Below are 26,649 nucleotides of genomic sequence, written 5' to 3'. Positions count from 1 at the left end.
AGGGATAAATAAATAATGTGTATGTGTGTGTATAAGAGAAATAGCTCAAACAGATTTCACAAACATTTTTACTAATATGCGTGTAATTAATGTAATTATTAACGACATTTTTTTTGTTGACAACTTGTAAATTTGCAAAGGAAAAATACGTGTAAGAAAAGCAATTTTAATGGTGCCTTAAAAACCAAACCAAGCAAATTTCTTCTTGCCTGCCTTGCCTGCCCCCCCTCAGAGCGAACCCGGTGGCACGCCACTGTACCACTGGGTGGCACGTGAGTGTTCTACTCCATTCTCCTAATCTTCACGAACACTTCTCGACATGTGCTCGATTGGTTCGGTTCGGTTCGGCTCGGTTCGGCTTGGTTCGGATTGGATCGAATCGAATCGGATTCAATTGAATCGGATGAGATGGGAGAGCACAGTGTTATTGTATAATAAATTTAGTTATAAATGCGTTACCTATTCCGACACAAGAAGAACTTATCCCTTTTAGCGACACACGGTGATCCACAATTGCTCAAAGCTGTCCGAGTGCGTGTGCCCGTTACGTTACACTTCAAATTGAATTTGAACTAGTATCTGAAGTATTTGAATTTGAATTGAAATTTAAATTTAAATTTGATTACTTAGCTGCAGTATGCGTAGTGGATGCCTACCTACACTGAGACCCAGAAGTATATCAACAATTAGCCATACAACAAAGCGAAAAACAAATGAAAAGAAAACCAACATATTACTTAAATTATATACACATACAGCAATCCAAGACACTTACACACCCATGCCCACACACTTACACACACACACATATATAAATGTTTCTCTCAGTGTAATTACAAATCACTTGAATGTATTTGCTCACATTTTTACAATATGTACATGTCGAAGAACTCTACACAATAAGCAACAAAAGTAAAAGCATTTAAGGCACTTGAAACGATCGATCGATCTATAGATCTATCGATGGAACGTTGGTTGGACGCAAGATCATTGTTAAGGTAACTGCAACTATAGAAAAAGATTATGGGAAAAGGTATAAAAGAAAACCACAGCGGAAAACAGAAAGCAGAAAACAAAAAACCCAAAAAAAAAACAACATATTTATATACATATATAAAGCAAAAATGAAACTAATTCTTAAGGTATTTTAGATATTCTTATTTAATATCCAGAAAACAAGACAAGAAATTATACGAGACGAGTTTTAATTTAGAAGCAGAGCTAGGGAGAGAGAAATGGGAAGATCGGGTCTAAGTAATGCAAATATATACTATATGTACGTGTACATATATTAACTAACTAAATATCGGTGTTAGAAATTGTTAAGAAAACCTAAAAAACAAACAAGCAAACTCGTGTAATCTGCGCAAGACAAGACAGGATCAGAATACAGAGAAGGAGGAGGAGAAAGAGGAGGAGCGAGTAGTCTTATTGGATCCTTCCTCTGGAGAGTGCAAGCAATCCCGTTACCCAGTACATATACTTACATATTCTTTTTTATTTATTTATTTTTTTGCTACATTATCTTGAAAGCCGCATACACAGGAGAGCGGATGGAAATATAACTACGTGTATTCCAATTCATCAAAGCAATTGAAGAAATTGAGGAAAAATAGAACACCTAGGCAAGGCCAGGGCTCCGGCCGGCACTTGCCATTAGAAATATACGAAACATCTAAGGTTTCTCAGCATAACAAAACAAAAAACAAAACACAAAACAAAATACAAAACAAAACAAAACAAAACAAAACAAAAAAGCAAAATGAAACAAGTATCGAGCATATTATCTTATTAACTATATAGAGCAATCAACTTAGCTACCACATACACACATGCATGTATACATATATACAGAGGCTACCACAGAAACAGGGGCTCATAGTTCGGACAGACAATACTACTATACGTGTATGTATGTATGTATGTACAATATACTATGTACGAGTATGTATGTATGTATGTATCTCGGAGTATAATCGGGTATGAGTGGGTATCGGATGGAATTGGAATTGGATTTGGATTTGGATCTGGAATCGGAATCGGCGGCGGCGCATTACATTTACTCGTAAACTTCAAAAACAATGTTCTCAATGATATTAGCATATGTATATGTTTATGTATATGTGTGTGTGTTTGTTTATGTGTATTAATCAAGTTGAAGATGATCTCTCAAAGAAAAAACGTAAAAAAAAAAACAAAACAAAACCCAAGGGGAAAAAACTAAGGATATTTCCTGGTATGTACTTACACAGGTCAGAAAATGAAAATGAAAAAGAAAATGATAATGATAATGCACATGCATATGCATATGATATGTGGAGAAGGGCATAATATTGTATGTATTGTAGTTGCCTAGCGTGTAGGAAGAATCTCTCTTACTCTCATCTTTGAAGAAGACGAAAAAGAATGAATATGCAGCGTAAAATTGATAAAACTGAACAATTGGGATCAACTTATATTTTAAATATAAGATTAAATTGTAAAAACCAAAAACCAAAGCAAACTTTTTAATTAAGTCCCGAAGTTTGTAGACGGCTACTTAACTCTAACAACAACTAAATACAAATATCATGAGATCCATGAAAACTGTGCCAAACAACGGGTAAAAGAAAGAAAAGCTGATGTGATGGTAAACTCTGATGAAGAAGACAGGTAGAAGATACTAACAACAACAACAACAAAATGAACATTAACAACAAAAACATGAACAACAACTGGCCAAAAGCACAGCGCAGTGGAGCAGCACACAAAGTAAATTCTTTTGCTTTCTTTGGGGGAACAACACATAGGAATTATACGAATTTCAATGGATTCACAACAGTTGACAAGCTACTCACATTTAAATTTAAATGTTCACATTTACATTTGCTCAAGGCAAAGCACTTAAAGGAGCTTATTTAAAGAAAACTAAACAACTAAACAACCAAAATACAAATACAAATACGAATACGAATACAAATACAAATACAAATACAAATCATTACTAACCTTAACCATATAGATGTGTGTAGGCATGTGTTATCATTTCCGCAGACTAATTCAATTCAATCTGGCTGTATTCGCAGTTTTATTGCCAAAAGTGTGCCAAACGATGCGTTTGCGTTTGCGATGCGCGACGATTCAAGTCGAATTTGGATTTGGATTTGGATTTAGATTTGAATTTGAATTTGAATTTGAGAACACCAAGCACCCAAAGCACCCAAAGCACCCCAAGCACCCCAGTTTTCCCATTGGGTTTCCCGCAGACTTTCGTTGCATGCTTTCGGGCTAAATCATTTCGTGTAGAATTCGCGTAGAAGCCATGTAGATGTAACAATACATGCGTGTATTACATATACATATTTATGTATATTCCGGATCTGCAGCGAAAAAAGAAAGATATTGCACACAAGAAATCACCTTTTTCAAATTAGAATGCAAATCAAATTTCGGTCAACGGCTGACCCGTAGACCCGTAGACCGGTGTGCTATCGATACGTGATAGCAAAGTAACAATAAATTGTTCAAATTTCCATTGTTCTTTTTGGCCGAATGAGTGTCTCCGTTCATGTCTGCTATGTTGGTGCATTTTAGAGTGCAACGCGTTGCTTGCGCAAAGCTGCGGGTACCTTGCTGGAATTGGATTGCGATTGAAGGCACCAGAGAGGCACGTAAATAGGAGGCAACATAAATTGATGAATGATTGAGAAAATGAAAGAAAACCTAAGGAAAACTAAACATATTTACAAGTTGAAGAAAACTGCAAGGCAATCATATAACTAGAGCTTCAATAAATAAAAACAAAACAAAAATAAAAACTAAAAAAAAACGAAAAGAAAAGAAAAGAAAACACGACACATGTCATAATAGAGAGGGGTTATGGCTATTAAAATTCAAGTTGAAAATGCCTAGAAATGTTTTTGGATAAATATATATTTAAGCCATATTCACAAATGAATAAAATGTATTTGCGTTATTATTGTGGTTAAAGCAAAGTAAAAGTAAAACAAAAACAGAAACAAAAAACACAAAACAAACAAAAAAAAAAACAAAAAAAAACAATAAACATTAAAACAAAAGGGGAAAAGGTAAAGAACAAAACCAAAAGTTAGTGCCAATTTTTAGTGCAAATTTTTGCGTAATCGTTTTCATTTCAACGTTTCAACGTTATAAAAAGTACACCAACCAAAAAACATTAACAGCAACCAAATAAGCAAACAAACTGTTGGTTTCAGAACCACCAATTTTTGGGAAACTTTCAAAATGGAAACGATGAGATCTGGAAAAGGCAAGGATGGAGACGGGATGGAGATGGAAATGGAAATGAAGACGAAGACGGACAGATAGTACGAGTAAGCACTCAGCACCGCTTAGTTATTGATGTGAACCAAGTGTGTAGTGTAGTGTAGAGGCTAGGTTAACCCACGTAAATGTAGATCAGGCCAAGATCCACGATTATTTCGCACAGCAACCCGAACAGGACCCGGCACACACAGGGACTTACAGGATGTTCAGATTGATGGTAGCAGCACTGAGAACAGGAACATTTAGATTGCTTCCTACGAGTATCAAATGGAAAACTAAGGATTCACACACACACACGCATACACGACAAACACACACACACACACACTCACAAAAAACGACGGAAAGTTAGAATGGCAAATGCAAAAGTAAACGTAATGTTAAGCCGTAAGGGAAATTAATCTTGTTTATCTGTGTACAACAATAATATTTAAATAATTCTTAAATGTGTATTACGACTCTATACAAAAACTTAAAGAACAAAACTCAAAGTAAACCACATTAATACACTACGAATTAGACACACATCATATCCAACCAACCAACCAACCAATCAAGCAACCAATACACACACAAACACACACACACACATACACAACCACTCATAACATATTGAACATTTATTGAACAAAAATCAGCATACAATAAGCAACAAAAAAGGTATTAAAGAATTCTTAAATAATGGCAAAATGTACAAGAAAACGAGTTGAGATAAACAAAAAGAAAAACAAAATACTGATATGAAACTCGAAAAGCAAACATTATTTACAACATATTTACAATTCTATATAAATTATATTTAAAAATGTATTTACATATATATGGAGGACAAACTCAATGTGTAAGTACGTGCGATCCAACATAGAGTGCAAAAGAACCCCCAAAAACAGGACACGATTCAAGATCAGAACAGAACACTTACCACACCCACACAGGCAACACATAGGCATACATAGGCATCGCATCCATCGGGGTCACCCGGTGGAGGATAAATTTTGCGGTGGTAACCCCGCAACACAAGCACTCACACACACAGCGACCCAAACACGTGCAATAACGACACATACACATACACACACACATACACTCACACGCAAAGTTAAGTGCATTATAATTGAATTTATAGAATTAAATGAATCTATTAAGTGAAATCATTTAAACTGATTACTGATTATGGTTATTATTAACAGTGCATATGTATTTATTCACAACTCATATACACACCTATATATATAAATATACATCTATATATATATATATATATATATATACTATATACATATATATATGTATATATGAATATATACAAGGCATATATCGCAAAAAAAATATTTTTTTTTATCAAAAAACCATGTACGCAAATTAATTTAGTTGCCATATACCACACATCATCCATCATATCTCAAACATAAAAAGAAAGCAACAAAGATACATCACGAGTACACGGAAAAAAACACTTTGCAAATTTACCCAACCAACAAATTACAAAATGAGAATTGTAAAATTGAAGAACGGTTTTTGAAAGCTAAATGCATAAATGTGTTTGCGTTCTTTTGAATAAATGTTTTTTGAGTCGAATTTTTACTTCAAAAGCAAAACAAAACCAATAAAGAAAAACGTCACATAAAAATAAATAAAATTAATAGCAAAAAAAAAAACCCACACAGAGGAATAAGCAGAAGCGTTCGGGAGAAAAAAAAAAGAGACACCCTCTTACAGGGTATCTGTGCGAGAGTCATGAAAATTGCCGAAAATTGAATATGAAAATGTACCACAAGAAGCATGGAAAGAGTAGAAAAGAAGAAGAACAGAAAACCAAAACAAGAATTTAACACAATTTTTGAATTCATTAATAAAGGTATGTGTTTAGATATATTCAAAAATAAAGGACGAACCGTTGTTTACATTCGGGAGGCATTGGAGGCGGCATCGAAGATGCATTTCCCTTTCAGCTGGTTGTTGGCCTCGTTCAAGGCAGAGCCTCTCCGATGTATTGATCAAATTGATAAACAATTCACAATTCAGTCAACGAAGGTCTGCAAAAGCATATCAATGGCAATGATAATGAGTATACGACACGATGTCCCAGTGTTTCGGCCAACAATGGACGTGATGCCGAAAAGGCCACCGCACTTCATTCATAAAGATCCCCTATATTAGTCAGGCTCGTAAATTAACAAAAACGTTAACAAAATGTATAAATAAAGAGAACGGGGGAGCGGCAAAGCGGAAAGGCGGGAGCACAGAATTCAAATTTCAGCTCTGACATGCAACGTTTTGCTAGTCGCTTATTGCCTTCGATAAGTGGAACCTGTGTTGGCCATAATGGAATTTCGTTTAATTGCCTTTTGACAGCCTAACACCTGACTAGGAATCTCCGAGTAATGCCGTTACGTTTATCAGCCCTAACACGTTCTGAACAAAAAACGAAAAATCCCATTTCAAATCTCACACAAAAACAAGCCTGTGTGTCTCCGCTTTTGTATTTTTGCATAGCAATTAGATCTCAGAAAGTAGTTAAACTTATTATTTATATGGTTCCCCCCGACATGTATTACGAGTATATTGAGTTCTAACCGGTTTGGGCTTTGGGCTTTGGGCTCAACACTTAACTTTAGTGAAAACTCGTTGAAAACAGTTGGGGCTTTTTGTGGCAAAAAAAATACCCTTATTTCTGGAAAATAATTGCATTAATGTAAAACCACTTACCCCTGGTCATGATTATGATAATGAATGGATATGGAAGTGTGCATACATAGATTGCGATAGTCGTGCGACAAGTTCGTTCGCCTGGCTGTTTGGCCCCCAGCCAAATTGGTCTACATGTACAGCAGGTCTGTCAAAAGAATTGGCATTAAGTAAGAACTATGGAACTATCACGTTTGCGGCACGTGACCATTGGAAACGCGTCGAACAGTTGGCCCACTAAACCACTAAACCACTAAACCACTAAATAGGAGAAATATCCAAGAAAAATCCGAATGCTCTGGGGAAGTTAGCTGGAAGGCCTCTTCTTTGGACTCTGACCATATCTACACAGAACTCCACACCCGCAATCCACAATCCACAGTCCGCAATCCGCTTTCACCGCAACCAATCCAGCACCGACACACCGCTGGATCTCAAACGAGCCTATATAGACCCTATCCGTAGATTCGTAAAACAGGCCTTATCAAGGCTGTTCTCGTGTGTGCGGTCGAGGCTCTCAATAGTTGGCCGGTGGAGCAAGAGCTCCTCATTCGCTGTCGGGCTGCGATCGTGATCGCTTCGTTCGCTGTTTTTTGTTTTTGTTTTGGATCGTTAGGGGATCTCCGATCGCGGATCGCTGGTAGCAGTTCGTTGCGCGACTCTGTCCCGTGCACATCGTTAAAGTTTTCGGCTTCGGATATAAAAATAAATATACATATATGTTTCGTAAATGAAAATAACCGAAATAGACGGAAAGCGGGTGCAGAAATAAACCAAAACGTGTGTAATTGTGCCCCAATCACCAAAGTCAACAAATAAGCAGCAACAATCAAGAAATGGCAGCCAGCGAAGCGCCGCCGCCCGCAGAGGCGACTGTGGAGGTCCAAACAACCGCGCCACCAAAGGATCCGGAAGAAGTGACCCTAGATGCCATACTAAAGCATTTGGGGCAGTTTGGCCGCTTCCAATTGATCATCTTCCTGCTGATCTGCCTGCCCATGATGTTCCATGCGATGTTCTCAGTGACGTACGTCTTCACCGCCAGCACTGTGACGCACAGGTGAAGTTAATGCCATGCCGCGACCTTGTTGTGGGTTAGTTGTGTGCTACCGAAAATAGAATTATCCGCAACCACCAACAGATGTCACATTGCAGAGTGCGATTCGCCCGAGAGCGCCTACGTTGAGCCGTGGACGGAGTTCAGCATTCCCAGGAACGGGAAGGATCTCGACCAGTGCAACCGCTACAGCAACGATCAGCTGCCCCAGTGGAACCAGTCGGCGGGGGAGGATATATGCCTGGCCGAGCATTATAGCGCGCACGTCGAATCGTGTCCCGGCAATAAATTCGTATTCCGCGATAGGGAGGAGCTAACCATTTCCAATGACGTGAGTATCAAAGTGCCATCGGCAATGAGGGGGGTGTGCATTCCGCACTCCTTATCAGGTACTACGACAACCGTATGCCAGACTCTGGCAGACTTGGACTTTGATAATATGTCAGACGATTACACGCAGCGCATGGCTCCCGGTTGCCTGGATCAACAGCCGGGAAATGGGAAGCATCAGAAGCGCATCGAGGTGGCTCTTCTCTGCTCTCATCCCTATCAAGATCTAGACAATCAGAACGGGTTCAATGACTAAACTATGACTTAGACAGCTACCGCCAGAATTCGAGTACATCAATGATAGCCGCTCTGAGTCTTTTACAATCTTAATCAAATAGTGGGCACTCAGTCGGGGCCCGAATGGGTTTACCGTCTACACAGCATTGCTTTAAGTGGTTGTAAATTGCTTCAGGTATTGATTATAATACGTAATCGAAGAACAAGTTCAAAGCAATATCGTATATTCTTGAGCATACGCAGAATGCCCCACAGTCAGCTGAATCAACAGAGAGAGAGAGAGAGAGAGAGAGGGATTATATTTTACAGATCCAAAGTTAAACAGAATTTCCCCAGCTTTGGAGGCAAACAAATCCACTACGCACAAGATAAATAGAGGAGAATTGTCACGGTCAGTTTTAATGGGCCTCGTCTGATTGAAGGTTTTTACGATAAGGGATCGTAATCGTAGCCATTAGCATACAGACTCGTACTCGTAGTCGTACTCGTAGAAAGTGGCAAGTGGGAAGTGAGAAGAGGTTGCTCAAGTGGCCTGATGAGCTGACATTCTTTATCACCCAATTGGACACGTATGTGAATGGGATGGGATGACAGAAAAGTGGCTGACAGATAAGTGCCTCATAAGTCAGGCCACGGCTTGGGAACAACGAGCTATGTATATTAAAGATACTCGTACGCGTAATCATGGGCAAATTAGGCTACAATTCAGTGTAACGATTAAGACTGACACTTTGGAATGGAATCTTTCTGTAGTTTGGCATTTACTGCGATGAAGAATGGAAGTTGTCGCTGGTCGGCACCATCAACAACGTGGGACAGTTCTTTGGCATTCCAATTGGAGGCTATGTGGCAGATCGGTGAGAATGGAATATCCCTAGTAATGGTCTTCCCCTTCTGAGTGATCGTGTCTCTCTTCCAGCTATGGACGCAGCTTTTCCATCGCCCTGGGCGGAATTTTGGGCGCCGTGCTGGGCATCGTTCGCTCCTTCTCGCCGAGCTACATTTGGTTCCTGGTCTTTGAGTTCCTGGACAACATGACAAGCAGCACTTTGTATTCCACCTGCTTCGTGATTGGCATCGAGCTGGTGGGTCCCAAGCGTCGGGTGCTAGCCTGCAGTGTAATCACGGTCTTCTATGCCGTGGGGGAGGTGGCGCTGGCCATGTTTGCCAAGGCCTACCCAGACTGGCGTATTCTCCTGCGAATCACCTACACGCCATCTCTGATTCTGCTGGCCTACTTCTGGATCCTGCCGGAGAGCGTCCGTTGGCTGCTCAGCCAAAGCAAGGAGGAACGGGCCAAGGGCATTCTGCGCCGGGCGGCCAAAGTGAACAAGCGGAAGCTTTCGGATAGCTTGCTGGACAAGCTGATCCTGGCCAATCGGGACAAGCTGGAGCAGTCGGCGGAGAGCAGATTTCCCATTCGCGAGGCCTTCAAGAACTTCAAGTGGCGCATAGCCAACTGTTCCCTTTGCTGGATCGTCCATGTGCTGGTCTACTACGGCCTGAGTCTGAATGTTGTGCTGCTCGATGGCAATAAGTACAACAATTTTGCCTACATTGCGCTCGTGGAGATTCCCGGGTTCTTCCTGCCGCTACTCATCATGGACCGCTTTGGGAGGCGCTACTCCCTCTGCGGGCTAATGATATTCAGTGGCATCTGCTGCATCGGCACCATCTTCGCCGGCGCAGATCAGCCCGTGCTGCAGCTGGTGCTCTTCCTGGTCGGCAAGCTGACCATCACGGCCAGTTTCCAGGTGCTTTACTTCTTCGCCTCGGAGATCTATCCAACGAATCTGAGAAACAGTCTGCTCAGCTTCTGTTCCATGATGGGCAGATTCGGCTCTATGCTGGCCCCTCAAACGCCTCTTCTGGTGAGTATGCACATCGGTTGTTATAAGATCATTACTAAGCTCTTACCCTTTTCACTCGTAGGCCAAGTATTATGCCAGTGCCCCAGCCATGCTCTTTGCGGGCGCAGCCATCGTGAGTGGATGCCTCACCCTGTTTTTCCCCGAAACCACGAACGTGATTCTGCCCACCACAGTGCAGGAGGCGGATGCCATTGGCGTGAAGACGAAATCCTCGAAGAGCCAGCAGGACCCGAAACAAACTGTTCCGTAAACATAGCATTATCGTAAACACTAGGGCAGCCTGCAAATACAAAGACACTGTTTTTTTTTAAATTGTGCTATAGTATAATCATAAGAATAATCATACATATGTACTACTCGTATAATCTACCATTGCAAGGCCAAGAAATTTGCAGGAAAGAAACTCAATCGATTTATTTATTGCAGATATTAATGGTCAACATTGGATTCTATTCTTAAACCTAACGCTAAGGCTAGAACAAAAAAAAAAAAATACAAATAACAAAAAATTCATAGCTCAAATTGTCCTCTAGATTCTCAATATGAAAATAATACTTGGTGTAACAAAAAAAAAAAAGAAACAAACTAAAGCTGCACGTGGTCCATTCTTAGGCGCTATCTTACGCTAATATCGTATTTGATTTGGAATTCATAATTCATAATTTTAAGGTTTAAACTGAACAATTAATTGGTTTGTGTAAAAAACTGGGTAATTGGCTTGTTGCCCCTGACGGAGGTGTTGGCTATGGTAGCATTCAGCTGCTTTTGCTTTTGCTTCTGCTTCTTGGCCTCGCCCGGAGAGGTGGTCTCCTTGCTGCGGGCAGCCGTTCGACTACGCAGATCCTGCTGGTTGAGCTCACGCTGGAGATTCTTGGCCATGTGGTAGTCCAAATGCTCGGGCATATCGACGCTCTTGATGTAGGCCTTGCACTCGGAGCACTGTTGAGTGGGAAAGTTGCTCGAAGGCGGCTCTGCGGGGGGCTTGGTATTGAAGAACTTGGCTATGCTATTGGCAGGAGCAGTGGAGGAAGACGAGGAGCCTCCGCTAGCTGATCCAGCAGACTTCTTTTGCTTTTTGGGCGGTGTCGGCTTGGGGGATATATTCTTTGGGCTTTTTTTTCTCTTCTCGCGCTGCTCGGTCCTCATTTGGCGACTCAACTCCTGGGCAAAGTGATGATCGCGATGCGTCTGCAAGACCTTGACATCGTCGGGAATTTTCGCTCCACACTGATCGCACTTGACCATGGGCACGAGATCTGGTCGTATCTCGGGCACGGCGTACTCGGCATAACTTTCTTTGTAGCTGCTTGAGGAGCTGTTGTTGAGCTGATCAAATTTACGCTTGGATGTGGATGGCTTGAGTTCTTCTTCCGTGAGTGGCTGAAATGTTGATGGTGGTTCCTTCGGGGGCACGATTGTGTTGGCCCTTGATGTGAGGGTATCATCTTCGAGGGTGTCATCATCGAAATCCTTGGAATTGCTTGCCTCAATTGCATCTAGTTCTTCGGCCAGTCCCTGCATATCTGAGGCATTATCGGCTATCGCCTCGACCTCCTGTTTCTGAGTCTGTTCCTCATCCTCTTGACCTTCGGCCGCCGACTCGATGTGCTGCTCCTTAGCCGCATTCTGTTGCTTTAAGTAGTTGGCAAAAAAACTGCCTTTCAATGCTGGCGGTGTGGAGGTTTGCGTAGAACCTACAGCAGCTGCTTCCGTTTCTGAAACGGCTTTAAGTTTTTGCTTATAGTCTTCAAAAAAACTCTTTTTGGGCGGAGCTTCTTCTGCTACTGTACGCGTATCCTCCGCAGGAGCAGGGTCAGCGGTCTTCTTCTCCTCTTTTTTGGCTCCTTGCAGATAGTTGGCGAAGAAACTCTTCATTTTTGAGTCTTCCGTCTGCTTGGACTTGACTTCCGCATGGACTTTCGGCTGCTGCACAGCTTCCTCCCCACTCATTCGCCTGTTTTTCGCCGCCTGATTGGCGAACATATTTTGTAGGCTGTTTTGAGCAGTTGAAATGGTCTCGAACTTTCCCACGCTGATTCCTAGAAACTTGACCGAATTGTTTAGAGCCGCATCGCTTCCAGGTCGTAGGAACGTTTTCGTATTGGATTTGATCAGGTCTAGAGCAAGCTTTGCCAGCGTTTCCTGATCGTAGTGATTAATTGAGGTGGACCGAGAGCTGGTTACCTCTTCTCCATCAATGTCCTGGACATACTGGACCACCATCTGCTTGGCCTTCCGGTTATTTTCGATGAAATCCTTCTCCAGCCTATCATTGATCTCGATGGAGAGCTCTCCCAGCCAATGCTGCAGAGATTTCAAGCCAGTGATATTGTTACGTCCGGGAAACTTCTTGCAGCAGCCAATGCTCTTGGAGTAGAAGCGAGGAGTCACCGCCTCGAGATCGATTCCGCGAGACATGTAGAACAACCAGGTGCTGAAATGTGATGAGATTATGTATGAGACTTATTCGTTCGTGACATTTACTGCAACGAAACTCACCCATTCTTCTCATCAAACTTTCGCTGAAGCTCTCCCTCGGTGTATTTAACCAATTGTCCTAGAAATTTGATGCCCAAAGTCTCGCACACCACCTCGCCAAACTTTCCGCCCAGACCCTTGATCTTTCCTACTGGCAACGAATCGAACAGCCCAGGGATTTCCGCCAGCGGTAGAATGGTCTGTTTGTTGGGCTTGTTCAAGCCGGCGGCCAGCTTGGCTAGGATCTTGTTGTGGGCTATTCCTGCAGAGCAATCATAGCCAGTGTCCTTCTTGACTGCTGCACGCACCTCCCCAGCTATGGACGCTCCGATAAGGAGACGAATATCGCTCTGGCGAACGGCGGGCAAATCGTTCTGATCGTAGGAAAGTTGGAAACGTTCATCATTAATGTAGGGATTGGCAAATAGATTCGTTATCTTGTTGACATAGTCCCCAATATTCGCATAGCCAACGGCAAAGGTGTTAACCAGCTCCTGCGGCTTCAAGGCAAAGGCGCCCTACAGAGAAAGTGAAAAGTGGAAGTGAACATGGAAGTGCTGCCCCTGTTAGAAATTGCTTACAATTTGCAACTGCTTCATGCGGAGATTCACAGTATCCGTGATGTCCAGGTACGCCTCATCCACAGAGGCACGCTCCAGGAGCTGCGTGAAGCGCTGCAGAACATTAGCTACTTCTTTGCCAGCATCGCGATATTTGCTCGTATCCGCCTTTTCCCGGATGTTCGGCACTTGACAGAGCACGATGTCGGGGCACAGATCTTTGGCCTCGTCGCCACGCATGTGCCGGGTCACTCCTTTGGCCCGCGCTGCATAGTTGACTGCGATGATGCCGCCTCCGCGCCATTTATTGTATTGCACTACGGCCAGGGGTCTGTTGCGGTATTCGGGCTGCTGCTTCTCCTCCACCTGGCAGAAGAAGCAGTCCATATCCACCAGCAGGACCACCCGATCGTATTTGTTTTGCATGCAAACATGGCTGCGAGTCGTGATCATATTTGCATTTCGTAAAGTCGCGCTCCGCTTTCGCACTCAACAAGTTCCCGCAATTTTTTGTGTGAATGGCATCAAACGATGAAATATGCGGTCGACCCTCAGAAATATACCGTCTCATTTTCATAATATACCGAAAATATACTGACGAATTATTTGTATTGCTCTTGCATCATATTCCACGTTTTTGATATTCGGATGAATATTAGTAACTAGATAAAGACCCTCAGCTCTGAACTCATAGTTTAATCCAATTATTAATTCAATTTCCTACTAGACTGATTAAATTTAAGTTGACATCTTTATTGTTTTGATTATGAAATAAGGTTTAAACAAAAACAAGTCAACAAAAGTGGCCACTAACGGGCAATATATAGTGTGACCGCGGACTTAAAATAAAATGTACCGTAAATATACCGAATGAACCTTAGGAACATTAGGCCACAGCTTAAAGTAAAAAGAATGTTTTGATTTAATAATAAAAATATCTAATGTATTTGCCCTTTAGTAATATTAAAACGAATATCAAAATCGAGGAATATGATAGAAATAATTCCATAAGAATATACTAACTCAGTATATTTTCAGTATATTTTGAAACTGTGACGTATATTTCGATATATTTCTAAGGGTCAGACCGTAGATTTTATTGTTAAGTCCGCGGTCAAACCTGCTCGGCTTAAAATAACAAACAAAGTAGTTGGCGGTGGTGCGGTGCTCTAATAAATAAACTAGTGAACTATTAATTAAGTGCTACACGTAGTATTACTGGTGCGTCATTCCAGCCGGGCATTAAATAGCAAATCAAAGCGCAAACCGATTTTAAGCCAAGCGATTTAACAAAATCAACGTTTCAATTGGGAAGAAAGTAAGTTGTGTGAGTGAAACGAAACCTGTGATTGGATTGGATCCGGGGAAGACAAAAATATGTTTTAACACAGATATCAAATATTTACACTCTGCTGACGACTACGACATGCTCCTGTGACGTGAGCGATTTCACATCTCTCTCGGTCCCTCTCTCTCTCGGTTTCTTCGCTCTCTCCGCGCGAAATGTCAGCTCGCTTGAAGATTATGCTTGGGTTCTTTAAAATGTGCGTTTGCGATTTGGATTTGATCGCAATGAGCTTTACCCGACAATCGCCAGCCTTGAAGGCTTGTTTACATAATCGTCTCGCCCTAGACGTTTCTCTGTTTATTCCCTCCCGAACAGCTGCTGACACTTATCGATTTTGTTTCGCCGGCAAGACGACGCCAATGCTAGCCGACCCTACCCGCCACGTCACTCTTTGAAGAAAATACACCGCCACCACGGGCGCTGCTTTGTCGGTCGTATGACTTTTGGTGTGTAGCTTGCAACGTCCCCCCTCTTTCGTTTCGTTCCCTTTCCACACGTCACTCTGACGCGTCAACACCACTCACCGAACTTTGCACTGCGATCGTACGATTTCCCCCAGTGGAAGTAGCATCATCCTCACCACCATCATAATGGGGGTTAATAATAAACCTTGCCATTTTGCACACTTGCGAAAGCATTAGTCATGGCTGTCAAACAATGTGCTGCGCTCTACTTTCCCAAGCGACGATTATATTTCACCGTGGGGGTACACCACTATGTCGCGGGTGCCTGTGTGAAACATAACAGAGAGAAGGAAGGAAAGAAAGAGCGATTGAGGGTGATCACACGCACAATCAGTCAGCTGTTTCAGCTCTACTCAATGAAATTTGTATATCATGCGTAGGAGAAGCTTTTACGTGAGAGAGGGAATGTGTGTGCGAAAGAGAGACAGCATGTGTATGTGTGCTTTCTGAATCAAAGTGTGAAGAGAGCATTGTGCAATTAAAATGTTTGATAAGATTATCTATGGACATGTGGAGAACACCGGTATGAAATATAATTTCTGAAAGTATAGTTGGGATTTTGGACATACGTGCATATTTAGCGTTCCCATTTCCTGTGGACATTTCCCCCATATTCTCACGTACTTCGAACAGCATCCAAATCACAGTTGACGTCAAGCAATCTTTTTTGGAGTACATACTCATCATTGATAATAAGTGCCCACCACCCAGCCGAAGGTTATCAATGCAAATATATTAATACAAGTCATATTCATTGTATACATAGTACAGAGAGTGGGGGCTTATCATCAATGGGGGAAAAACACTCGAAGAGCGTAGAGATCGGAACGGAGCAGCAGTTGGAGGAGGAGGGTAGGTTCAACTTGCTGGAACTGTACTTTCAACCTTTTTTTTTGGCCAACGCGAACGAGCTGGCAAAAGGCAAACTCCAACAAAATGCCAACTAACCATTTTTGTTTCGCCGTTCTCTGAGATTCTGCAGAGTTCTTTGGCCTGTTAGTATGCCACATGTGTGAGGGGAAAGGGAGGCTTAACCTGAGACCTGGCTGGAGAGCGCGTGATGATAATGAACTTTGGTTTCCCTCGAATTTTGCCTCACTTGCCAGATCCGGCTGAACGATTATTGGTTTGGGAGGGGGGGGGCTGGGTGGTGTTGGTGAGTGTCCTACGATTCTTATCAAATAGCATGTGTCTATAGACACACATGGACGGCTTCCGCCAAATTCCATTTATCGTGTTCCTATCGGACCCATTTGTTACTCCCCCGTTGCGAGTGCAGCGGAAGTCCCGTTTCCAGATAAGTTAAGAACAACAGTAACAATCTTATCTGTCGCTTACTTTAGTGCATACCGCCTGTCAATTGGCAAATCGTTTTTACTGGTCTAACACATCCATCCACCCACTCATATAAGTACGCACACTCATCGCTTTCTCTCTTGTGCGTTTGTTTACGTTTGATTCATTTTACTTACATACGGCGCACCGTCATCCTCTGCTCTGCCGACAAGTGGATCGATCGTACGACTCTCCGCCTTGTGACGTTGATCGTAGCTGAAGATTGCTTGCCCCACACTTTTCCTTTTGCCTGGCAACAGAATTAACATGTTTGTACATGCACGTATTTTTCGATGTTTAAAATACAGCTTACATCAGAGCACAGATCTCTCTCGCTCTCTCTTTCTTGTTCTCTTGGTCCAAAGCCAAGAGTTGAACTTGAACTGTCGCGAAGCCGGTTCCAGGTGAATCAGAGCTAAGTCAGACCTTGAGCGGGCAAAAGTACGATTCCAAGAAACAGCCATTTGGGTCTCGGTTGGATTTTGTGCTTATCATCAAATGGCCTGTTGATTTCCAGATAAGAAAGGAATACTACACGGGTGGATACCGTACCTGCACCTCAAACATCTCTGACGTAATAGGATCACCTCAATGCCAAAGAAATATTCAGACGTAAGCGGCAATAGATAAATGTGTGCATGTGTATGTACATACATACATATGTCTCTTATGTTGAATAAACATGGGTATGAGAAATCGTTTGACTGCTTCAAGGTACATTAATAAGAAGGTAAGACAGTGCGAGGGGGTGGCATCGAAAAAAGTTTACATTCGCATAAGTATGTGTTTGTGTGGGAGATGGTAAGAGATGGTGACAAACAAAACTAGCACAACAGCCTTACCTCCTGTTGAACATGCCATGGCATGGCCGAAATTAATTTGGAGCACGCAGCGAACAGCTGACTGAATGGGAGCGAGAGAGAGTCCAGGCACCCCGATTGGGTCATCGTAGCTGCCTTCTCTGACTCACATTCGAATCTCTCCGTTTCGTTTTGTTTATGTAAAACGGGAGATTGCAGCAGTGGCAACAATGAAGTGCAGCTAATGCGCTAATGGTGGAACTAGTTCCATCTCCCTCTCCCTATCGCCCACCCAAGCCAAGCGGCTGCTGCGCTTTCACAGTGCCGTTGTTTTAGTTTTAGTTGCCGTTTCTTCTTTGCCCTGCCTGGTTGAATGTACGTGCCAATAATGCGTTTGTAGTTGTTCTTTCTTTAGTTGTGATTTATTTCTGTTGCTGCTGATTTCTGAGGAATTTCAGTGGTTCGATGTGCGCGTGGCGAATCGAATCATTCGGTTTGGCAATTAAAAATAAATTGATTCGGCCATGGTGCCACGGTGCCGCTACCGCTGCAATTGCGCAGCAACGGGAGAAATGCGACGTCACGTGTTGTTTTGCCAGCAGAACAAATTACCTGAATGGCATTCTAACCGTTATTCCCCTTATTTTTGCAGTTGGACGCACGTGAATCTCCTCCTCCACGAACACGGCAGTCAACAGTGAACGCCTCCTCCGATCCACCCACAAGTGTTTTAAGGGAAATCGTTAAAACTGCCGCTCCAAAACATTCGCTGCGATGGCCACCTCATCGATACTCGCCAACACCAACAACACAATTAACACATCACAGGCAGCTACCTCCCCGCCGGCCACGCCCCTGATCACTTCGACGCTGACCACGCGGAAACGAACATACGAGACGGCCATCGCCATGCCCGCCTCTGCCTCCACCTCACCATCAACGTCGCCCATTACCACCACCACCATTGTGGTGGATGCCAAAGATCAGCGCACAACTAGCCCCGGTTCTCGATCACCCGGCAAGGCCAAGTCCAATGGCCAGCTGGAGAGTGTCGTCGTTGATGGCGCCGCAGAGCCCACCACCTCGGCCACCACGCTCAGGGACTGCACGCGCACCATCTCACAGTGCGAACCAGACGATGACGGTGAGGCTGCCGCCGCCGAGGACACTCTGCCCGCCGCTACATCGACGGCGGATTATCTCAGCGGAGTGAAGCGCAAATATGTGCCACAGCCACAGGCGCCTCCCGTTATAGCTGCATCCACATCGCAGCAGACCTTTAGCGGTACATCTGACTTTGCGGTAAGCACTGGGACACTCAAAAGATAAAATCCCATTCAATATTAATTTGGCTTTTCTATTTTATAGACCATTTGCAAGCCGGCCCCGTTTTCCTGCGACGAGGAGGCTATGGTGGAGCGAGATCGCTGCGACTACACCTATCGTATCACCTACCAAATGGCCCGCTCCGGCCAGACGAATCGTCGTGTGCGCGTCTATGCCGATGGCATCTACGACCTGTTTCATCAGGGCCATGCCAGGCAGCTGATGCAGGCCAAGAACATCTTTCCCAACGTCTATCTAATTGTCGGAGTGTGCAACGACGAGCTAACGCACCGCATGAAGGGACGAACTGTGATGAATGGTTTTGAGCGGTACGAGGGTGTGCGTCATTGTCGTTATGTCGATGAGGTGAGTGCTCAGCGTAAGCAGGTCGATTCAACCCTTGATAACCCTTCCCTTTTCGCCCTCCACAGATTGTTCAGAATGCTCCCTGGACACTGTCCGATGCGTTCATTGCTGACAACAAAATAGATTTTGTTGCCCATGACGACATTCCCTATGGAACCCAAGGCATGGACGATATCTATGGCCCGTTAAAGGCTCGTGGAATGTTTGTGGCCACCGAACGGACTGAGGGTGTGTCCACATCAGACATTGTGGCCCGAATCGTTAAAGACTACGATTTGTATGTGCGTCGCAATCTGGCACGGGGCTATTCCGCCAAGGAGCTGAACGTTTCATTTCTCTCCGAGAAAAAGTTCCGTCTACAGAATAAAATGGACGAACTGAAGTCACGGGGCAAGCGGGAGCTGACCAAAGTGAAGGGCGACCTCATCACAAAGTGGGAGGAGAAGTCGCGCGAGTTTATCGATACGTTCCTGCTGCTCTTTGGCCGCGAGCGTTTGAATCATCTGTGGAACGAGTCAAAGGGAAAGCTGATACAGGCCCTAAGTCCGCCCGGTAGTCCCTCTGGATCGGTCAATGGTGACGAGCTCGAGGGCGACGAGGATGAGGAAACAGAGTCCAGCGATGAGTACTTGGAACTCGCGGAGTACAGTGCGGCCAGTAGTAGTTCTCTTAATGGCAAGCATAAGAAGAGGTCCGCTCTGGCACGTCGGAGCTACCAGGACACCTACGACGACGATGACGATGATGATGACAATGAAACGGAGGCCGTCGATCAGGAAGTGGAGTTTGAGAGACGCTCCGTCAATTGAGGCGAATGATTTTAGATTTTGGAACTAGCCTGAACTTTTTCTACCTCTCTTTTCCTTTCTATGGGATCGGAGAGGGAAACGTCCCTCCTCGCAGGCTCATCCAGATTCACCTCTACTTACACATAGCTCTAAAGGGTATCTGTAATCCAATTAGTCTTTAGTTTTCACTCGCACTCGCTATCACTCGGCTATACCTCACTCTCACTCTCAATCCCTGATCCCCTATCTACCCATCAGATCCTTTAGCTAATTTTAGCCAAATGGAGTGAAGGCGCACAGCACGATACACCATTCACCGATTCCCGAATCCCGCGACTCGCAAAATGTATATGGGGCTTACATTATTGGAACAAAAAACCAATGCAGAAAAGACTCATTTTTGTATTAAGCACTCGGTTGCTCGTGTGCGTGCAGTAACAGCAGAAGAGAAGTAGAAGATACCGGAAATATCTAGAAATATTTATATTAAATTATTTCGCATACACTATAACTATAAGTTAACCAACATACAGAACACCAACATCATAGAGAAAACCAAAACGCATTCAAAAACAAAAAATAGAAACATGATTCAACACATGGCAATATCGGAATTATTGCAAATGCTTTGTTAAATATTTTTTGAAAAATAAACCTTGAATCGAAAGAAAACTTTTGGAAAATAGTTCATCTAATTATTGAGGGTATATGTTACGGCTCCTCGTAGGAGGCGGACACGAAACGGATAGTGTGCAAGACAAAATTAGTTTTTGTAATCTGAATACCTTATGTACCATCTAATATAGTTTTAAATACCTTCAAGGCCTCTACAGAAGTATTAGATTTACTATATCTCTTATTTACCTATTGATACCTTTCGCTTCCGTTTTTTAATAGTATTGTATTCATTCCCCTTTCATATAATTATGAAAATCATTTCGAATGGCCGCTCTATTGGTGCCGAACGATGATGAAACAATAGTTTTTGATTGGTCTTCTGGTTCAGTGATTTGTTTAATGGCTTTGTAGATTTATCTATATAGTTTATATACATATGTATGTATGTATCGCCTGATTTGTACCCCCGTGCCAAGAGTCAGGCGACCATCACGGAGGCACTTCCTATTTGTTTGCGCCTCAATTTATGGCAATTGAGAGATGACAGAGATCTTTGTAGACACAGACCATAAGAATGGGTCGCTACTATGCCTCAAGTCGTGTGCCTGTGCCAGCCTCCTCCCGAGCCACAATTGGCTTTGCCGCCAATTAATTTTGATAGGCGCTGCGCAATTTGTGGGCAACTCTCGAACCCTGGAGCTGCCGCTCTTGCAATCCTCATCAGAGTGTGCCGAGCATTTGGTGTGGAAAAGAAACGGTTTTATATAATCAGTCACCCATTTGGAAGTATCACGAGCGGTTCCAGTTGGCTGCAGTTCTGCATTTTCTATATTTTCGAAAAAATAAAACAAAACAAAAATGGATAAATTGATCGAGGAGGAAGCCTCTCCGTCATCATCGGAGCATGGAACTCCTTCGCCAGCGTCAAGGTCTGGGCGATCAACGCCATCCTATGAATTCCAGATGGATAAACTACTGGAGGATGTAGACTCAACGGATTCTGAGCTACCGGAATGGGAATCATTCCCGACGTTGCCCCTATATGACATGAACTTTGACAAATTTGTAAGCCAGAGAGCGAGAGAGTCAGTCCCAAAGGTAACCATTTTCAAATACCTTTTCTATGCCTTTTAGCCGTTTTGCAAGCCGTGTCCCTTTGCCAACGATGTTCAGGCCTTGGATGAGCTGAATGGCTGTGATTATACTCAACGGATCAGCTACGAGATGGCCCATTCCGGGCAGTCGAAGCGTCGGGTGCGCGTCTATGCCGATGGCATCTATGATCTGTTCCATCAGGGCCATGCCAGGCAGCTGATGCAGGCCAAGAATATATTTCCGAATGTCTATCTGATTGTTGGAGTGTGCAACGATGAGCTGACACTGAAAATGAAGGGTCGCACAGTGATGAATGGCTTTGAGCGCTACGAGGCAGTCCGTCATTGTCGTTATGTGGATGAGGTGCGTCTCAAAAAGCTAACAGGGATAGGATATACTTAAATCTCTCCTGTGCCCATAGGTCGTTCCGAATGCTCCCTGGACACTTACCGATGATTTTCTGACTGAGCACAAAATTGATTTTGTGGCCCACGATGACATTCCATACGGCGCTGGGGGCGTTAATGATATATATGCTCCGCTGAAGGCACGCGGCATGTTTGTGGCCACCGAACGCACTGAGGGTGTGTCCACATCGGACGTTGTGGCTCGCATCGTAAAGGACTACGATGTCTATGTCCGTCGCAATCTGGCCCGCGGCTACTCCGCCAAGGAGCTGAACGTTTCATTTCTCTCCGAAAAGAAGTTCCGTCTGCAGAATAAAATGGACGAACTGAAGGATCGCGGCAAGAGGGTGAAGGTCGACATCATTGCCAAATGGGAAGAGAAGTCGCGCGAGTTTATCGACGCATTTCTACAGGCCTTTGGCCGCGATCGTCTGCACTCGTTCTGGAACGAGTCGAAGGGCAAAATAATGAGCGCTTGGAGTTCGACAGCATCGATTAATTGCGACGATCCATCGGCAATGCATTCCCCGGACGGCAGCGATTCCAACGATGAGTATGAAGAGTCCCATTCGGTGGCCCGGAGTGACAGTGGCATTGATTCTCGAAGGCATGGCTCTGGTGCGGCCGATCTCGGAAATCTGAACCGTTCCAGCAGTTTCCCCGTGGTGGACCTGGGTTCCACGAGAGCCCCACCACAGGAATTCGATTTGGTTAAGCCTAAAATTGTTTCAAAATAATGTTGGACGACAGACGACATGCTGTGGTGGCCCCTTCTCTTTTTTATGATTAAGCGTCTTTCAACCGTGTATTTTTATACACTGAATTCCTAGTACGAGTATGCTTGCTGCTTTTATTGGATTAACTTGATATAGTTATGCATATGTGTATTATGGATAAAATGTTGGTTAAATTATAGTTCAAATATCCATCGTTGATTTGAAATAACTTTGAAGTATTCATAAAAAAAAAACGTACATGGTTGTACAATAATTTCGCTAATTTTAGCTTCTCCTTTTTTAAGGAGCTCTGTTCATGCCCATGGCAAACAGTGGAACCATTTTCTTGGCCTTGGCCTTCTTTTGGGGCTTGCCACCTCGCGGCTGCTGCTGCTTCTGCTGCTGCTGATCCAAAGCTCCGACGAGCAACTCGCCCAGACCCCAATGGCCCACCGAACGCTGATCAGGGTTTTCATCTCGTGACATAGCCGATGGCATGGCCCTTGGTGCTGGAGGAGGAGCCGAGCGTCCCCAGGCACCTACAGAACTCATAGCGTTGCCGCTGCTGCTGACTGGCGAGAAACTGCCGATGGTGGGCCACAGCTCCTGCTTGGGGTTGGTTGCACTGCTTTCCTGTCTGATGATCATTGGCGTTACGCCGCTGGGCGACGGCAAGGCCTCTTCAAAGCCACACTGCAGAGGCAAACAAATGATGTAGCAATACAGAAATTGTGCAATTGAGAAGGAAAGCTTACAGTAGGAAACTCATGGGAAGACTCAAGATTTAGGTTTGCTGCACTGGCAATAAGTTTTCCCATTTGGCGATCGTTGATCTCATTGATGTGCTGCTCCCGCTTGCGTTCTTCGCGATCGCGACGCTGTCGCTCCTTCTTGCGATGCAAAAGATCCTCTGAAAATGAGAGTACATGTTAAGTTTTAAGTGGGGATTCTTTAGCAGACGACCAAACCCGGCCAAACTCACCTTTAAACAACTTGAGAATTCCCCCAGAGACGACTGGTGGTTGGAGTTCCACTTCCACAACAGAAAACTGACACGTGAGGGGCAAATGTCCCAAGCAAGTGAACTTTCGGCGATGCTCCTCGTCCATGGAGTGCTGCTCCTTCTGCAGGATCTGCGACTCAATCAGGAGTGGACCCAGATCCAGAGTGCCATAGCAGGCCTGCAGCATCTTTACATTCAGGGGATGCAAGTAGATGTTTTGTCCATCGTTCGACTGGTAGAAATAGTAGTATTTGCTGCCGCTGTGTGCACTGCCAATACTGCTGGATGCCTCGCCCGATGATATGGAGGCATCGTCCGATTTCTCAATATCATTTTTGTTTTCGTTCTCCAGACTGAGAGCTGCTGGTGGTAGTGGCTGCTCCTCCAGCGGCGACTCCTCATCCTCTTTGAGGCCCAACTTCTCGAGGCGCTCGTTCAGCACTAGGAGTGCCTGCTGGATGAATATATCCTCCGGACAGGATGCATCCGACTCGGCCAATAGTTCGCGCCGCTCCCTTTCGATGATGGCTGAAACATCAGCCCGCTTGGCGATTAAAAACTTTGAGTATCGCTTGGCCTCGTCACCAGCACTGAGCAGGGGGAATCGTTCGCCGAATTCCCCTACGATTACACCGTGCCGCTCGATGTACATGCAGCCCTTGCGACGACGCATCAGCTGGAAGGTGATGCGATCTCCCACATTCATTGCATGCTGCTGCTCAATGGTGCAGCTCTTCAGATCGCCAGCGTGGATGGCATCGTAGCAGATGGGGCACTTGCGCCAGGTCTTGTCGCTCAGCGAGAGATAGTGCAAGAGGCAGGGCCAGCAGTAGGCATGGCCGCAGCGTGTGAGCTTGGCAGCCACCGGGGGATACAGACAAATGGGGCACTGTGGCTCCTCCGTGGTCTGGATGTTGATTTGCTCAATGAAGTTCCAGTCGATCAAAGTGTCCGGTGAGCCATTTACATGGGCCTTGGCCCCCGACCGAATGACAAACTGAAAATTGGCCTGCAGGAACTGTTCCTTGTTGTAGCGAGGCTTGCGTCCAGCATTGTGATGGTGATAATGACCGGCAGCGCGTCCATGGCCATTTCTAGTGTCCGACGCATCGCGTGGCACACAATGGAAGTTGAGCAGATGGTTCAGGTTCTGCTTCTTGCTGCCTTGCGCGTACACAGAGTTTAGTTCATAGTCAAAGTCGCTACGCGGGTAGCCGCCACTAGTGGCTGCTAGTCCGGTGCCGCCGTAAGCCCCGTCGTGATGCCCGCATTCAGGGCCATCGTAAGCTCCATCGGCAGGGCCATAGTAGCCCGCAGTACTGCCACCGCCACCGCCACTGCCTCGCGCCCTTGGACGCTTGTCCACATTGGGACGAAGTTTAGCAGGTTGCTGTTGTTGTTGCTGCTGTTTGGGGTGCCTCGGCTGCTGTTGCTGGTCGTTGCGCGGCGTCGGAAGCTGCTCGCGTCTGCGGCTATTGCGCTGTTTGTTGTTCTGCAATTCTGATTGGGAACACAGACAGGTTGTTTAGTAAATAAGCAAGAGAGACAAACACATACATGTATAGATAGAGTATAGCTAGAGCATGATGGCAATCTATCTATCTCTTTCATTGGATATACATGGATCTCGTTCTTCACTCACCACTGGACTTGCGTTGGGTCTCACCAGACGATTTGCTCGCTCTGGCATGTTGTTGCTTCTTGCTGCTGTTGTCCATTTTGCTCGTAGAAGTAAGAGGAATTGGGGGGAGTGGGGGCGATAGTATTAGATACCTGCCAATCGGCAGAAAATTGCGTCTTGCTTTTGTCTCCACACGGAGTGCGTTGGGCAAAATATTCTCGTTGAGGATTCATGTTTACTGAGCCATGATTATTCAACAGATATAACCAGAAATAGTACTTGCGTAATATTTCCAAATGGTATGCTACTCTTACGTAGAAATGCACAGAGCGTAAATCGATTTAAAAGTACTAAAAGTACCTTGGCACTCGCAGACGTAGACGTAGACTTTCGATCGTTCGATTAGTTCACTTTCTTGTGTTGGGTGTTGTGTTTTTTTGCACCTGTATTAGTTCTTTGCCTTGGCTATTATGGTAATATGTTGGTATTGGTGTGCAAACGAAAAGATGTGACGATTGCGATTTCTTTTGCTGAGAATTTTATTCACTTTGTATTTCACTGGCAAATTATTCCAACTTTATTTTTACACTGTACTGCCACAATTGGTTGGGGTGTAGTTTTTGTTGTTTTAAAATCAACAAATTTTGATAGAAAAACCAAAAAACCTTTGGTCTGGAAAAAGCAGCATCCAGCGCATGTATTGAATCCAGTGTGTGTGTGTATCAGTGTAACCGTATAAAAGTTCGGACTTTTATCGTTCGTTTTCTACTATATTCATACTTAAAAAATACCGAAAATGTGAACTTTTGTTTATCTTAATATGTTTTCAGATTGGGGAAATTAGTTAACTTTCAATATTTAGAAAATTATCTCGGGAAAAAACTACACGGAAATCAGGTTGGATTATCTGCTATAGTTTTAGTAAATACTATCCTAATAGCTGTATGACATTAGACTTAGCTAAATTTGCTGCGATAATTTGAGATGCTAGACAGACCAAACCCAAGATTAGTGTTAGCCGACACGTCTCCGGCTATCAGTCGAATAACTAAGGCACTATTTATGACACAATTATGTTTATTCATATTAAACGGAATATCAAAATTAAGGAATATTATTTCCGATCATGAACACAGAACGGTTAGCCAATTGTCGCCCAGTGGGTATCAAAGTACACTCCACAAAAAGTTGAATCTTAAATAATTTTAGCGCAGTTTAGGTGAATGATATCGTGGTCTTTTTTTAAGCAAAGTTAAA

At 44.1% G+C, this 26,649-nt stretch overlaps 5 protein-coding genes across 7 annotated transcripts; 3 read left to right on the top strand and 2 right to left on the bottom strand.

The window, feature by feature from the left end:
• Positions 1–7,483: 7,483 nt before the first annotated feature.
• Positions 7,484–10,989, top strand: SLC22A (SLC22A family member). 2 transcript variants are annotated; one of them, XM_001353543.4, is made up of 5 exons: positions 7,484–8,032; positions 8,114–8,360; positions 9,350–9,453; positions 9,516–10,467; positions 10,529–10,989. In XM_001353543.4, the coding sequence occupies exons 1-5, from the start codon at positions 7,809–7,811 to the stop codon at positions 10,715–10,717; spliced, it is 1,716 nt and encodes a 571-aa protein (XP_001353579.3). In that variant the 5' UTR covers positions 7,484–7,808; the 3' UTR covers positions 10,718–10,989. The 2 variants fall into 2 exon arrangements, with proteins under 2 accessions (XP_001353579.3, XP_015042924.1); XM_015187438.2 differs by having other exon boundaries at positions 8,032–8,066.
• On the bottom strand, positions 10,867–14,238 carry PolH (DNA polymerase eta). The gene is made up of 3 exons (XM_001353542.4): positions 13,527–14,238; positions 12,967–13,463; positions 10,867–12,901 (listed from the first exon to the last, which is right to left on the bottom strand). The coding sequence occupies exons 1-3, from the start codon at positions 13,956–13,958 to the stop codon at positions 11,152–11,154; spliced, it is 2,679 nt and encodes an 892-aa protein (XP_001353578.3). The 5' UTR covers positions 13,959–14,238; the 3' UTR covers positions 10,867–11,151.
• A 352-nt stretch (positions 14,239–14,590) lies between these two features.
• LOC4813441 (Phosphocholine cytidylyltransferase 1) lies at positions 14,591–20,604 on the top strand. 2 transcript variants are annotated; one of them, XM_015187436.2, is made up of 4 exons: positions 14,591–14,823; positions 18,105–18,754; positions 18,821–19,144; positions 19,210–20,604. In XM_015187436.2, exons 2-4 carry the CDS (start codon positions 18,227–18,229, stop codon positions 19,951–19,953), a joined length of 1,596 nt encoding a protein of 531 aa, XP_015042922.1. In that variant the 5' UTR covers positions 14,591–14,823; positions 18,105–18,226; the 3' UTR covers positions 19,954–20,604. The 2 variants fall into 2 exon arrangements, with proteins under 2 accessions (XP_015042922.1, XP_001353577.2); XM_001353541.4 differs by lacking the exon at positions 14,591–14,823 and adding an exon at positions 17,680–17,827.
• A 577-nt stretch (positions 20,605–21,181) lies between these two features.
• Pcyt2 (Phosphocholine cytidylyltransferase 2) lies at positions 21,182–23,013 on the top strand. The gene is made up of 3 exons (XM_002134904.3): positions 21,182–21,615; positions 21,685–22,008; positions 22,067–23,013. The coding sequence occupies exons 1-3, from the start codon at positions 21,409–21,411 to the stop codon at positions 22,787–22,789; spliced, it is 1,254 nt and encodes a 417-aa protein (XP_002134940.1). The 5' UTR covers positions 21,182–21,408; the 3' UTR covers positions 22,790–23,013.
• On the bottom strand, positions 22,880–26,142 carry LOC4813309 (RING finger protein 10). Its single transcript, XM_001353540.4, has 4 exons — positions 25,414–26,142; positions 23,751–25,271; positions 23,524–23,678; positions 22,880–23,461 (listed from the first exon to the last, which is right to left on the bottom strand). The coding sequence occupies exons 1-4, from the start codon at positions 25,487–25,489 to the stop codon at positions 23,069–23,071; spliced, it is 2,145 nt and encodes a 714-aa protein (XP_001353576.3). The 5' UTR covers positions 25,490–26,142; the 3' UTR covers positions 22,880–23,068.
• Between the last annotated feature and the right edge of the window lie 507 nt (positions 26,143–26,649).

This window comes from Drosophila pseudoobscura, chromosome X, assembly GCF_009870125.1.
Source record: "Drosophila pseudoobscura strain MV-25-SWS-2005 chromosome X, UCI_Dpse_MV25, whole genome shotgun sequence".
NCBI lineage: Eukaryota > Metazoa > Arthropoda > Insecta > Diptera > Drosophilidae > Drosophila > Drosophila pseudoobscura.
The sequence above is the reverse complement of the archived record's forward strand: the minus strand, read 5'-3'. Positions and strand labels throughout refer to the sequence as shown.

What these genes read in the sequence shown, in the direction of transcription:
- SLC22A (XM_001353543.4), top strand. Translation starts at nt 7,809, where the DNA reads ATGGCAGCCAGCGAAGCGCCGCCGCCCGCAGAGGCGACTGTGGAGGTC. An exon ending in GCCAGCACTGTGACGCACAG is followed by an intron (nt 8,033 to 8,113) that starts GTGAAGTTAATG and finishes AACCACCAACAG; the next exon opens with ATGTCACATTGCAGAGTGCG. An exon ending in CCCCTCAAACGCCTCTTCTG is followed by an intron (nt 10,468 to 10,528) that starts GTGAGTATGCAC and finishes TTTCACTCGTAG; the next exon opens with GCCAAGTATTATGCCAGTGC.
- PolH (XM_001353542.4), bottom strand. Translation starts at nt 13,958, where the DNA reads ATGATCACGACTCGCAGCCATGTTTGCATGCAAAACAAATACGATCGG. An exon ending in GCATGAAGCAGTTGCAAATT is followed by an intron (nt 13,464 to 13,526) that starts GTAAGCAATTTC and finishes CTTTCTCTGTAG; the next exon opens with GGCGCCTTTGCCTTGAAGCC. An exon ending in AAGTTTGATGAGAAGAATGG is followed by an intron (nt 12,902 to 12,966) that starts GTGAGTTTCGTT and finishes ATCACATTTCAG; the next exon opens with CACCTGGTTGTTCTACATGT.
- LOC4813441 (XM_015187436.2), top strand. Translation starts at nt 18,227, where the DNA reads ATGGCCACCTCATCGATACTCGCCAACACCAACAACACAATTAACACA. An exon ending in GCGGTACATCTGACTTTGCG is followed by an intron (nt 18,755 to 18,820) that starts GTAAGCACTGGG and finishes TCTATTTTATAG; the next exon opens with ACCATTTGCAAGCCGGCCCC. An exon ending in ATTGTCGTTATGTCGATGAG is followed by an intron (nt 19,145 to 19,209) that starts GTGAGTGCTCAG and finishes CGCCCTCCACAG; the next exon opens with ATTGTTCAGAATGCTCCCTG.
- Pcyt2 (XM_002134904.3), top strand. Translation starts at nt 21,409, where the DNA reads ATGGATAAATTGATCGAGGAGGAAGCCTCTCCGTCATCATCGGAGCAT. An exon ending in ACATGAACTTTGACAAATTT is followed by an intron (nt 21,616 to 21,684) that starts GTAAGCCAGAGA and finishes TATGCCTTTTAG; the next exon opens with CCGTTTTGCAAGCCGTGTCC. An exon ending in ATTGTCGTTATGTGGATGAG is followed by an intron (nt 22,009 to 22,066) that starts GTGCGTCTCAAA and finishes CTGTGCCCATAG; the next exon opens with GTCGTTCCGAATGCTCCCTG.
- LOC4813309 (XM_001353540.4), bottom strand. Translation starts at nt 25,489, where the DNA reads ATGGACAACAGCAGCAAGAAGCAACAACATGCCAGAGCGAGCAAATCG. An exon ending in GACCCAACGCAAGTCCAGTG is followed by an intron (nt 25,272 to 25,413) that starts GTGAGTGAAGAA and finishes GTTCCCAATCAG; the next exon opens with AATTGCAGAACAACAAACAG. An exon ending in AATTCTCAAGTTGTTTAAAG is followed by an intron (nt 23,679 to 23,750) that starts GTGAGTTTGGCC and finishes TCTCATTTTCAG; the next exon opens with AGGATCTTTTGCATCGCAAG.